Source organism: Rattus norvegicus, chromosome 7 (genome assembly GCF_036323735.1).
Source record: "Rattus norvegicus strain BN/NHsdMcwi chromosome 7, GRCr8, whole genome shotgun sequence".
In the NCBI taxonomy this organism is placed as follows: Eukaryota; Metazoa; Chordata; class Mammalia; order Rodentia; family Muridae; genus Rattus; species Rattus norvegicus.
The window spans coordinates 116,977,319-116,990,882 of record NC_086025.1 but is presented as its reverse complement, the minus strand read 5'-3'; the positions used below and the strand labels follow the sequence as shown (position 1 = coordinate 116,990,882).

At 48.3% G+C, this 13,564-nt stretch overlaps 1 protein-coding gene across 6 annotated transcripts in view; it reads left to right on the top strand.

Moving 5' to 3' along the window:
- Efcab6 (EF-hand calcium binding domain 6) overlaps positions 1-13,564 on the top strand; it is a 186,977-nt gene that overhangs the window by 95,116 nt on the left and 78,297 nt on the right. For all 6 annotated transcript variants that reach the window (XM_039080311.2, XM_063263623.1, XM_039080309.2 and 3 more), the window contains 2 exons: positions 652-800; positions 12,125-12,235. In XM_039080311.2, coding sequence (XP_038936239.1) covers positions 652-800; positions 12,125-12,235 — 260 coding nt within the window. The remainder of the gene's footprint in view (positions 1-651; positions 801-12,124; positions 12,236-13,564) is intronic.

Genomic DNA, 13,564 nt, shown 5'->3' with positions numbered 1-13,564 from the left:
AGAGTTATCAGCTAATAATAAATAACAATGTTCGATAAACGATAACCAGTGCCCGCAGAGTTTCTATGAGTCATGAAAGACAGCTTTGAACCAACTTCGTTGCATCTTCAGAGTCCCAGAAGAACCAGTTTGCTCTCTAGTAATCACCTCCCTTTTAGAACCCTGATTTATGAGGTGTCCAGGTCTATTGTGTTTACGCGATCCTAATATCAATCAATTTCCACGTTCCAGAAGCAACTGCTATTTTTAATAAAGTGCCCCCAGCTTGTGAGCCTGACGGCTCGACTCAGTCAGGAGCTTGTGGTGTGGGCTCATGGTGGGGAGTGCCGGAAGCATATTAAGATGCACCACACTGGCAGAGCCAGTGTATTTTTAGCACTCCAGTCAGAGGTAACGTTATCGCTGTCCCTCCCCGAGAAACTTGTCAGCTGTGAGCAGGGTGTTTGTTGTTGGTAGTGAGCTCATCAATTAAACATTTGAGGCTCAGTACATGCCACCGTCACCTTTTTGATCAGTTTTCAGAGACGGAATGTGAGGAGGTTTGGTTTAACAGAAACAACAACAACAACAACAACAAAAAATATATCATGGTCGGACGGCCCAGGATGTTGACTCAACTGAAGGCAACACTCGAATTTTAATTCCTTGCAGCTTGTCAAGTCCTATGAAAAGATCGAGAAAGCCCTGAGCGCAGGAGACCCCTCCAAAGGTGGCTACATCTCTCTGAATTACCTGAAGGTTGTCCTTGATACCTTCACGTACCGGCTACCGAGGAGGACTTTTATCCAGTTAATGAGAAGGTAAGAGTGTGATCGTTTCTTGACAGGTTTTCCCCCAGACGTCAGCCGGGACAACACAGCAGAGCCTTATTTATATTTTATTTAGTGCTTTAAACCCTGTGCCTCTGAGATTCCCCTACCTACTCAAAGGCAAAGAGAAAAGCGCTACAGACCTACCCCTCCGGCTCACTCGCCAGCTCTGAGAGCCACCAGCGCATGCCGGTCACTGCCTTTGAGCCTGTGTTCATCTGCCTCCGCCCTGGTGTCTGTGAGAATAAACTTCAAGCCTCTCCCTCATTTCCGTGCGTGCCTCCAAAGGCTGCCAACCCGTCCCAACACCAAGACGGTCTGCGCACCAGACAGGGCTGAGCATTATTAATAAATCGTCAGCTAGGGTTCAGCTGCTGGGCTGCTGTTCTCTCGCTCAGCATCTGAGAGTCAGAATCTAAATCAAGTGTGTACATCGCCATCCCAGGCTCACCTCGTGTCGGGGTTCAGTTTCTATTGCTGCAATAAAACACTATGGCCGAAAGCAACTTGAGGATGAAAGGGTTCGTTTCATCTGAAGCTTCTAGGTCACCAAGGGAAGCCGAGGTGGGAACCTGAGGCAGGAATGGAGGCAGAGGCCATGGTCAGCCTGTAGCCCAGGGGGTGACACCACCCCTAGTGAACTGGGTCCTCCTATGTCAATCAAGAAAATGCACCACAAACGTCCACAGGGGGCAAGTCTGGGAGGGAGGTATCTTCTGGATTATAAAGTTCCTTCTTCCAAAACGACTCCAGCTTTCCTTCAGTATACATAAAGCCATAGGCATGCCTTGATCCCCTATTCATCTGCAGGCTTCCTTCCCACCTGTTCCTCTCATACAAAGGCAGACTACAGATTCCTTGGAGTTTCTTGTAACCTGGGTTTGTTTGTTATAACCTGCATTACCATTTCTTGTGATTCCCCTGTCCCTCCTGCAGCTCCCTGCCCTGAACTGGCACCTCTGAGGACTCACGGATACGGTTTTATTTTTCTGCTTTAGGCAAGACAGCTGCACAGACTGGTGAGATGTGTGGGCAGCTTGTCTGTCTGCTCGTGTTAGCTGTCACTGTCAGTCAGACCTAAATCCCATGGTTCCTTAGACATGGTTTGTTCTTCTGCCACATCACAGTGCTTCTGTGATGAGATTGGGCCCTCGACACAGTTAGATCAGAGAGTCGGGGACTAGGGGGACAGCTCAGTGGGTAAGGCCCTTGCCACGTAAGTGTGAGGACGTGAATCCAGATCCCCAGGACCCTGTAAAGCTGGACACGTCTGTAACCCAGCACTCCCGACAGTGAGGTGGGAGGTCACAGGAGAGTCCTGGGACACGCTTAGGCCTTAGGCAGCCACAAACGAGGGTCTGTCTACGGCAAGGTGGGATGCAGGAATTGTCACTGAGGTTCCACAGGTGGGCGCTAGCCCGCTCATGCCCCACACAAACCCAAACAACAGTGAGGGAGCCAGCTACAAACTGTAAGGAAACCACTGGTTTGGTCCTTCCGTTGCCTCTTCTCGAAATGAGGAGCTGGCTCCCCAGCCTCTTCAGCAGAGAGAACGGGGATCTTTTCTTTATTATGAACCCTCAGAGTTAAATATATCTCGTATGATTTGATTCATCAGTTACTTTCTCCTCTTGCCTTCCTTCCCCTCCTCCTTCCTCCTTAACATTCTCACATGGGTCTTTCTTTGTAGCCTAGGCTGGCCTTGAACTCAAATCTTGTCTGCCTCAGCCTCCTGATTACTGGGATGACTGGATGCATTATTCCCAGATGTCACAGTCATCTGGGTGTCCTGCTTCCCTCTGGTGCAAAGGAACTACAGGTTCCTGCACTAACCCCCCTTCCTAAGCTCCTGCACCCCCGTGATACCTGTTCTCCAGGTTTGTCTCTACGAACCTGAAGACCTCACCTTGCAGATGGGGTGGAAGCCGGAAGAAGAAAGACCTTCATCCTCTGCTCATTGGACTGTGCCTTGCTGTCTCACTGGGTGTGACAGGAACTGCTGGAGCAGCCCTGTGACACAACATCTAGCCAGCAGCTTCTAGGACAAGCTCAATCAGGCAATGGCTTCCCTCACAGACAGCCTGAGTCTCTTCCATGCCAGATAACCTCCTTAGCAGGAGCTGTCTCCTAAACCAGGGAGCCCTGGACTTACTGACTGCTGAACAGGGAGGGACTTGCGTTCCCTTTGAGCAGGTGGGGCCTTTCCTCGCCGGCTGGTGCCTGTGTCCTGTCGCTGGGCCCCTCATGGTCTCTGGAAGCCTTTTTGCCTTCTGATAAGATAAAATGCCCCAGTGTCCTCTACCTCTTGGCTGACACCAGGATTGCCGATCTCTAGAAGGAACCCGTGTCCTTCAGGTGGGAGTGTGAAAATAGAGACAAAACACTGGTCACATTGTCTTGTTTTCTTCTCCAAGTCCCGTGAAGAGCCTCCTCTCGAGGGAGCGAGATGGAAGCAAATGGAGAGAGCGTCCTGTGGAACTCTTGGTGACAAGGACTGCTTTGAGGTCCTCTAGAAAAATGCCTGAATAGTGGAAGAGCAGCACCGCACTGCATTGGTTCACCCTGGGGCACCATGCATGGTGGAAAAGGACCCCCACCCAGGATTTCCAAACAAGAAGCAAATTAGGCCCAGTGCGTGGCTCCCTGGCCCAGAGAACAGCCCCGTTTCTGACCAACTTCAGGACTTCTTTCTTGGATAGCTAGAGGCCATGTAGAGCCCTCTGTTAGCCCCCAAATCCTAACAGTCATGTAATAGAGTTGGTGGAAACAACTAGAAGGCGCCCCTCCCCCTTGCCCAGTGCTCTTCACTGCCCCACACGCTCGTCCATGCACACAAGAAGCTTTCCCATGTGTGTCTCAGGCACACCTATGGTGTTGCTTTGGCTTTAAAAATAGAAACGGCGGTCTTAGACACCTTTGCTACTGGCTTCATATTCTTGGAAATGATCACTATGACGAACATGCGGGATGCCACTCAGCCAACATTTTCTGAGCACCTTCCCCTGCCAGAACTGTGCTCAGTGCTGAATGTGCCGAAGTAGACGGTGAACAGATTCCAGCCACGGAGGCGTGCTGAGGGAGGAGAGCCACAGGCACACAGGACGAGCACACTGGGGATGCAGGTGGCCACCAAGGTCTCCTGGTAGAGCCTCTTCTTCAGGGACCCAGAGTTTCTGAGCACCCCCCCCTTTTTTTGTCTCCACTCAGAATTCCTAGGAGAGCAACTTGAAAGTGAGTACTGCAGAGTCTGCATCATGATTTACGTAGGATTTGAGCATCTCCTGCCTGGAAATCCCAGTCCTGGGCTGCAGGGATGGTGCAGTGGGGATGGCGCAGTGGGGATGGCGCAGTGGGGATGGGACAGTGGGGATGGGGCAGTGGGGATGGCGCAGTGGGGGTGGCTCAGTGGGGATGGCGCAGTGGGGATGGGGCAGTAGATAATGCACTTGCTTCTCAAGCCTGATGACCTGAATTGAATCTCTGGAACCCACATAAAGCTGGAAGGAGAGAGTGGACTCCACACAGTTGTCCTTTGACTTCTGTAGCTGGACAGAGGCATGCACAGAGTCCTGCCCCCATTTACACACACACAGTAATACATTTTAAAAAGGAAAATCCAAAGTTTGAAGTGGTCTTGAATCTGAAACTTTCTAATCTCTGACATGACATCCAAGGGTCCAAGCCAAAATGCCGGCCCCCAGAAAAACTGGATCATGTAACCTCTAGGCCATTCGTTCCAAAGTACAAAACATGGGAACGTATGAAATGTACTGAGACTTGAGGTCCCTTCCTAGATCCCTTCCTATAAATGGAAGCACTCCAAAACCCAAAACAGCATTTCCCAGTGTGACCCCTGTGACCCCCATGCACAGACCTGAAAGTGTGACCATCTCTCTGAAAAATCACTGGTGGCAGATTTATCTAGTTTTGAAACACTGCAGTACATTTCTAACTAGTGTTTCCCAGGTCATCTACTGGGCAGCTTATTAGAAGGTGTTTTTTAGACAGGTTTTTACAGAGTTGCCCAGGCTAGTCTCAAACTCAGAATCTTCTTGCCTCAGCTTCCTGGGCCCTGAGATTATAAACGTGTATCACTGTGCCTAGCTTTCCCCATTCTTTTATGTTTTCTGTCTTTGTGTACCTTAGCCATCATGGGTTGCATGTGTCTGGGAAGACCCTGATTCTTAGGGCATTCCACTTTGGGGTATAATAGTCTAAGGATTGACTGTCTGTCTGTATGTGTGTTTGTGTATATGTGTGTGTATGTGTATGTATGTATATGTGTGTGGTGTGTGTGCATGTGTGTGTGTAGGTGGTGAGTGTGTGGTGTGTGTGTGCGCGCGGTGTGTATATATGGGAGTGGAATGTGTATATGTGTGCATGTATGTGTGTATGTATGTGTGTGTATGTATATGTGTGTGGTGTGTGTGCATGTATGTGTATGTGGCGAGTGTGTGGTGTGTGTGTGTGTGCGGTGTGTATATGTGTGCATGTATGTGTGTGCATGTATGTGTGTGTATGCATATGTGTGTGTATGTGTGTCTTTTCTTTTCCTTATTCTAGCTAACCATGAGTCTCATTTGTTTAACTTTTCAAAAGCTCACCTCTTAGCTTCATGATCTTCTATCATTTTCTAGACTCTGATGTATTTCTCCTTTCATCTTTGCTGCTGATACTGTGTTTGCTGTTCTTTTTAGTAGGTTTTTTTATTTGTTTGTTTGGTTTGGGTTGGTTTAAAGTTGCTGATGTTGAAGATGGGAGATATTCTCTCCCCCTTCCCCACCCTGTCTGTGTTCTTGTTGCTAAAACTCCTGCCATTTCCCTTCTCCTAAGGTCCCAAGGACAAACAAAGGCCTGATTCTGCCAGAGTTCACTCTGTTAAACCAATGAGTTTATTGGGCCCCCAAGAGTATAGGTGAGAGGTGCTACCCCAACAGGCACCTGGAAAGCCTTTACCCAGCAGGGATGAGGACTTCTCCTTACCCACACAGATAGAGCCCCTCCTGTAGTCTTTTCAGACTATACACTCTAGCTCTCCCCGTGGCCAAGCGCAGCTAAGGTAGATTTGCAAACAATAGATGATAAGGGGGCCTCATAACCCTCAGGTGAGGGTCTCATAACCTCCTACCCTTCCAAAGGGGGCCAATACTCAGGTGAGGGTCCCATAACCTCCCATTCTTCCAAGGGGGGCTGTAAACAGTCAGCAGACCCAGCTGAGAGGAAAACACAGCTGAACTCCCCAAGATGGTACTTGTGTGGCCCAGAGGATGAACTCACACAACAGTCCCTGTGTTAGAGCGCACGTGCGGGGGTCAGAGGGCAGCTCTGTCAAGTCTGTCACAGAGCATATTGTGCGCTGGCTGACCTTTCCTGCAGTCTAGGGAAGCCACTGACCCTGCCGTACTGAAGCGTAATTTCTACAGGCTGCCCTGCTGTGCTCACAGAACAACACCCTAGCAGTGGATGTTGCCATCACACACTGTGAGCTCCAGTATCGCTTTCTTTCCCTGCGTTGCACATTAACATGTTAAATATTGATCGTGTATGAGGCATGAAGCCCCATTATTGACTTAATTTGTCTTTGCGGGGCTGACATTGAGGTTGCTTGCCTCCAGGGACCAACCTGCTGCCCCTGTTGGTGGGGATCTTCCTCACATCCTAATGAGCTGTTGGCTCAAACAGAAGGGGTTAAAGTGAACTTTGTCACCTCCAGGTTTAATTCTTTGTGATCAGGTTTGCATCCTGAGAGAACCTGATCCTTTTAAGAGCTCTCCCGGCTTTTCCTTTCCATTAGCGTGATACTCAGTATCTTCAAGTTTGTGTTTTAATAGAATCAAGCTTGTCCGTTTTCCCTTCCTTCCACGTCTTCCATCATTTAAATTTGTCATTCTTCGCTCCTGAGCGACTTGGGCTGGGAGCTCTGTTCTCTCATTCTTAAATTTAACATCCATTGTCATATAAACTGGATGTTCAAATTAAATTTTTTCCAAATCAATGATTTATTTTTCCGTTGCTCTTTATTAAACTACCGTTTCTTTCTCCGATGTTTTTTTTTAAAAATAGCTCATCCATAGTTTTTTTCTTTGTTTACATTTGTGTGTGTGCATGTGTGTGCGTGTGTGTGCATGTGTGTGCGTGCGTGTGTGTGTGTGTGTGTGTGTGCTCGTGCCTCACACCCACTCCTACACATGTGCATGCTCATGTGTGGACCTCATGTGTGGAGGTCTGAGAACAGCTCGCAGGAATCAGGGCTCTCCTTCCAACGTGTGGGTTGTGTCCCCAGGCTTGACGGCAGCCCTGTTACTCAGCTGGTTTTGGTTTTGAAGTCTGCTTTGCCGTATCTTAGATGATTGCTCATAATTGATCCAGCCTGTTGTTCCCTGTTCTACTCCATCGGTGTGGCGCGGCTTTCTACTCTGCACAAACCTTTCTCCGTAGATCTGTCAGGAGCGGCCTGTTCACTGAATAAAGACAGCCTGTTTAGTCCCCATGATTGCTTTAGAGAGGATGCTGGCGCCCCGTGCTGCCAGTTACTCATTCCTAACCCTGATTTTTCAGTTTAAATGGCAAATGTTGAAGGCTTGGGATATCATTCCCTTGTGAAGGAAAGCTCTATCAGGTTCCAAGATGAGCAGCCTGCACTGGGGCTGCGCTAGGAGCAGAGTCATTAGTGCCTGTGAGTGCTGGGGTCACTTGGTCCACAGGGTTGTCTCCACACCCCTCTCTCTCTTAGCCAAAGGTGCCCTTAATTGCTCTCAGAGCACCGTGGCAGACCAGACATAGTCTAATAGTCCTGCTCTTACCACCATGGTCTGTGTTTACATGATCAGGTCTTGTCTGGCTTTTCAGTGTCTACTAAGCACCTGTCCCTGAGTGATCCCAGCTGCTCCATTCAGAGTCACCCTTGACCTGGAACAAATGGAAGGCAGCATGGGGCAGCTTGGGTAAGCAGGCTCCCTCCTGCCTAGGCCATCTGCAGCAAAGATGGCTTCCTTAGGCAAATGATCAGAATCACTGGACCAACCCATGGCACTGCATTCAAGCACGCATCTCTGTGATTGGTGGTACAGGGACCAGCAGCCTCTAAAGGGCTATTCCAAGTGACAGGCCTCAGCCCTCCAATATCCCAAACCCTAGGCACTTTACAGGGACTGGACCCTGGATCTTCATGGCGTCCTCTCCTCCCCTTTGAACTCACAGGTTTCTACAGGCTCCAGGGCCGTTTTCCCTCCATTCTTCCAGATCCAGTAACTGTAAAACCATAATCAGTATGTGAGAAGCGATGACCCTTACTTCATAGTAAGAGTACAAGAGACGCAGGGTAGCAAAAGCAAAGGAGTTTACTTTGTGACCTCGCAAGGTCAAACTCAGCTTAGAGAAAAGGTGGAAGTGGCTGGTAGGCCTGGTCTGGCACACAGTGATGGTTTTATATTCAATTGGGCATCCTCCTGCCCTCTGTGATATAGGGTGATTGGGATGTAGGCCAGGCTAGGCCAGATTGAAAGCAGATAAAGGCAGGTTTATTAGGAGGCAGCTCTCGGGTGGGCTCACCCATCTCACAGGTGGAGGTCAGAGGTCAGTGATGTCACACATCCAGGCTAAAGCAAGGGGGTTTATAGAGCTTAGGTGAGGAGTGATGACAGCCAGCTAGGAGCTGGGGTTGTGTCTGTCTGTGGTCAAACACTGAGCCCCTGGGCGGGCACTCTTGGGTGGGTTACCGGAAACTCAGAGGGGAGGAGTGGTGACATGTTAGCCTGGAGTTCTCTCCAAGAGGCCAGGGAGTTTTCTCTGTGCAAGTGGGACTGGGGGAAAGAGGGCAGACTGGGTTCTGCAGCCTGTGCAGGGGATGAGCAGGAGTTCTGACCCTACACCCTGAACTCCTCATCGTGAGTTATTCAGGAAGGTCCAGTCTTCCCGGTGTCTAACATTCATCTCCCCCCTCCCCCCGATTTCTTATCCTATTGGTTAAGGTCTCAAAACTTTATCTAATGCATATCCTGGGCCTCAAGAGTCCCTCCTTTTCTCATCCAGGTATTGTCACACAGCAGACTGCCTGTAACTTTTCAACCCTAGGACAAACTGACAGTACTTAGAGAAACAGGCAGCAGCTGCCAGCTAGGGAAGACAGAGGCCTGGCACCTCCTGCCTATCTGTGACTCTGGTGAGCTCTAAGTGCACCTCATACTGAAAATGTCCCCTACAATGATTCGATTCTTAAAAGAGTCCAGTATGGTGGCTGTGGCCCAGGAGGACAAGGCGTGAGGAAACTGCGTAAGAGCCCTTTAGAGTTTTGTTCCCACAAAAAGCAGGTGGGTCAACAGTCCTAATGGCACTTGAAGTTCTACTGCTGTCCCTGCCATGCGAAGGAACCTTGACTGTGAGACACTGGAAAATTGCCAGTCTCTCCGTCCACAGCTGCAAATGCCAGGACCTGCGGATCTGTGCATGTTATAGTTTTCCATAGCCATTGTCCCAGGCCCAAGCAGCTTTTGTGCTGGCCAAACAGTGACTTCAATGGAAACTCGGCAGGAACCAGCCCACAGCCTTTACTCATTAGCAGTAGCCGCAGTCTTCCCTGGTCCCAGGCAAACACAGAGAGGCAGGACTTCCTCCATTTTCTGGTGTGAGCTGCTGTCCCTCCTGGGCCCACTGTGCTGGGCACAGTGTGGGTCTTCCCCACTCATCAGTCAGTGCAAGGGCTCCACACTGACCAACAACCCCATCTCCATGGCTTATTTCGGAGATGAGAAGCAACTATAGGGTGAGACTGTAATCCTGAGGGTCCCTCTGTGAAATGGACTCGGCTCTCACCCTTCACCTCTGTGAGCCTATGTTCTACCCAACAGACCTTGCTGCTCCTGAGGCTTTCCATGGTCATCATCCTTCAGAACCCCATTTTCCAACACCCCAACGGCTTGGGGTGTCCTTACTTGTCAAAGTCACCTTGGTCCGCGGCAGACAGACCTGCCTGGCTTGAATGAGATGTCTTAGAGCAGTGGTTCTCAACCTTCCTAGCACTATGACCCTTAAATACAGCTCCTCATGGTGTCGTGACCCCCAACCATAAAGTTATTTCATTGCTACTTTGTAACTAACAGTTGCTTCCATTAGGAATCCTAAATATCTGATATTCGACCCCTGAGATGGGGTCATGACCCACAGGTTGAGAGCCACTGCCATGGAGCAGGCTGGGAGGAAACTCAGTGGTAGCTTGGCTGTTTTGCAAGCTTGCTCTCTGTGAGTATCCAGGGCTGTTCTTGATCCAGGAGCTCTGCTACAACTGCTAGGCTGTGTTTGTATCCTAGGCAAAAGCCACGAATATCCACCTAAAAGGCTCAAACTAGCATCTATTCACTATACTGGGGCTTTCTGTAGAGAGCTCCACAACCAGTTGCACCTGGCTGCCACTAGAAGTACAGCCAGAAACAGTGCTGCTCATGAAGGCAGAGCTAGCCACTGCTAATGTAGCCAGAGATAGCTGCTGAGACCTGTGAGTATACGCACTCACATATACACGCTCACATATATTCATAGCTGGAAATGTCTGAGGTATTATTATGGTCTGTTTTCTCACAGAGGCATCAGAAACATCTTAATTCTATTTTAAAAACCTGAAATGTGATTTGCCATCCCTCGTGTCAAAGGGCTTGAACCACTTTAAGATTTATATTACATATTGTTAAAATGCACCGCAGAAAGGTGCTAATTTATTCTTACAAGGAGGCTCCCAAGAGCGTTTTGGCAGGCACTTAACATGGATGCTTTGAGTCCTCGCTAATTTGATAGTCAGCAGTATACCTCCTTGTTTTCAGTTGCCTGTTCTTGGTTGCAACTGATGTTTTCATTTCTCATTACAGTGCACATGCATGCTTGTATGTGTTCATGCATGCATGCGTGTACATGTGTATGTGTGTGTGTGTGTGTGTGTGTAGGTCACAGGGAAACTTGTAGGCATTGGTTCCTTCCTTGTTTGCTTTTCTTCTACCATGTGTGTTGAGTTTTGTCACGTTCGGTTCTGTAAGGACCGTTTCTGTTGTGTAACTTTCCTGTATCAGCCTGTTAGAGAAAACACAACTGGAAGTCAGCATGAAAACTGTCCATACAGTCACAGGATTCTCTAAGGGAACTAAGCCATAGAATGGGTATCTGTTAAAATGGGTTATTACCATATGATCTGCATAGTCCAGCAATGCTGTCTAACGTAGAGAGGCCTAGAACTTGGTAGCTGCTCAGTTCACTGGGCTATGTCTCAGCAGTCCCAGTAGAGCTGTAGACCTGGGCCATTCCTGGAGAGCCATTGTCAAGCACAGAGCTTTTGATGGCTGACCCCATCATGGCTGGAGCAGAGCCTTCTGGGAGCCAGAACTCAGTTCCCATGTTCTTCACAGCTGGATTGAAGTGTTCCTTGGAGTGACAGTGAAATGTGAACAGCCAGCTCTCCTGGAGGCAGTCCAGCTGTATCCCAAAGGACTGGCTGGCTGGCTGGAGCTCCCATTTGAGGCAGCTAAGCACAGGAAGCGATCTGCCATTCAAGTGATGGAGCAGCTTGTCCCCTGAAGTTCTAATTGTTCAAAGATGAAAAGCACAAAACAAGACACATCAATGTGTATGTGTGTGTGTGTGTGTGTGTGTGTGTGTGTGTGTGTACATATCATAGGTTCAACATGCAGTTAGCATTATCAGAAATGCTTCCCGCCCTCTGCCTGCCTGTGACTTTCTCCACTTGTAAGGGTTTGTGTGCTGGGTTGGGCCACCTGTATGACTAAGGGTACCCATCCGTCTCAAGGCCCACCCTCAATATTATTGTTACTGTTGTTTATTTTGTAGGGTTAGGGATTAATTCAGGGCCTTGGAATGCTAATCACATATCCTCCCACTGAGGTATACCCCAGCTACACCCTAAATCACTGTACAGTCCCCTCTGCTCTGTCCAAGGAACAGTCACAGCCGAGGTCACCTGTACTTTAAAGAGCCATCATTCCTGCCGACCAAGGTAATTGAGTTCGTCAAGTAATGAGTTTGATTATTTCACAGACATCAGAATTTTATCCACATCTCTCTGTTTCTTCATTCAGCATTTGCCACCATTGATGGAACATGGCGACACAGGGTGTTATAATCCTGATATTTTTTCCCCCTTGCTTTTAAGGAATCAATCTGGATGCTATTTTGCAAAATGACTTTGTTTGCCTTAGATTCGAAACTTCATATAAATTCATAGCTGCTGGTTTTGACTCAATATTAAGTATCTAATCCATGGAGTATTACAGGGGAAGAAACCCTATTTTTAAGATTGTTGTTTTCATTTCATGCAGATTTGGACTTAAAACTACCACGAAAGTCAACTGGAAGCAGTTTCTCACAGCAGTTTATGAGCGGCAGGGGTGGGAAGTCAGCAAGACAATTCCCCTGAAGAAAAGAAGCAGGTATGTTTAAAACCCGGTTTACAAGCCACAGTATGTATTAGATTATGTTTTTGCATTTATTCAATGGACAACTGTCTTCATTGACTATCAACATCTACCTAGCACTTTATAGTTTATAAATGATTTTACATTCTATTTTCTTGCTTAAAGTTTCCTTAAATAATAGGGATGACATTCTTATTCATTTCTGGAAAGAAAAACAAACAAAAACCTGCCTGAGTGATACCAGTGGGGCCCGCACACCCAGAGCTCGAAGGGCCCTCCGGCACACACACCTGCTCACAGGAGTCCCTCAGCTCCAAGTGTGTCCCCGGGAGACGTGTGCAAGCACACACTTGCTGTGTGTTTTACGGAAAGGGAAAGACACACTAAGTCACTTTCCTGTTGCTCTGCTGCACACTGCAGTCATCTTGTTGCCTCAGGCCCCGGTGTTTGTTGTCGCTAATGTCTGCCGTAACTTCTAACTGGAAGTTGTAGCAGCAACTCAGACCCAGAAAAATAAAACAGGAGGACTGAGACGGCACTTTAGAATTTAGACTTCAGCTTCAGTGATCTCTTGTTCATACTTCTGTGTGATCTTTACTGATATGAGCCATGAATTAAACAGAAAAGGTGTACACACACACACACACACACACACACACACACACACATCAAAATGCACCACAGAGTTAATTCTGGATCTGTGTCACTGGGGCCTGCCCTGTCTGGGGACTCAGGGATATTTAATGACCTCCCTGGCTATCATCTTTCCAAGTGTCCAGAGTCCTCCTGCCCTGCTGTTGGGAGGCAGCTGTGAGCCCATGTCATAAGCAGTCACCTCCGTTTTGTTACAATTTTCTTATCTGACAGCACCTTGTCTAGGGCTGTCCAGAATAAAATTAAAATTTTATATATTTGTAACATACTTTTTTTCCATTAGAGACAAGGTCTCACAGTGTCCCCTAGGCTGACCTTGAACTCATTATCCTCCTGTGTAGGATTAATAGGTGGGTACCACCATGCCCAGCTGCTGGCTTTCATTGGCTTTAACACTGCTGTCCTCCATTGGGGGCAGTGTGTTTCCCAGCAGGTCCTTGGCAATGTCACAGGATAATTTTGATTGTCACATGGGGTGATAATGCCTAGTGAAGTCTGTGGTAAGAAGGTGAGAGGTACAAGAGATCTTCTCGCCATGGAGAAGGCCCCATCACTGTGCCTGGTATCCATGATAAAAGGTGACTTTCACAGTATCTGGTTGTGCTGATACTAACTTTCGAGACAACCTCTTCCTGTTAGTCACATGACCCCGAGGCACAGAGCCAGCACGCGTTTCTGAAAAGGGATAGT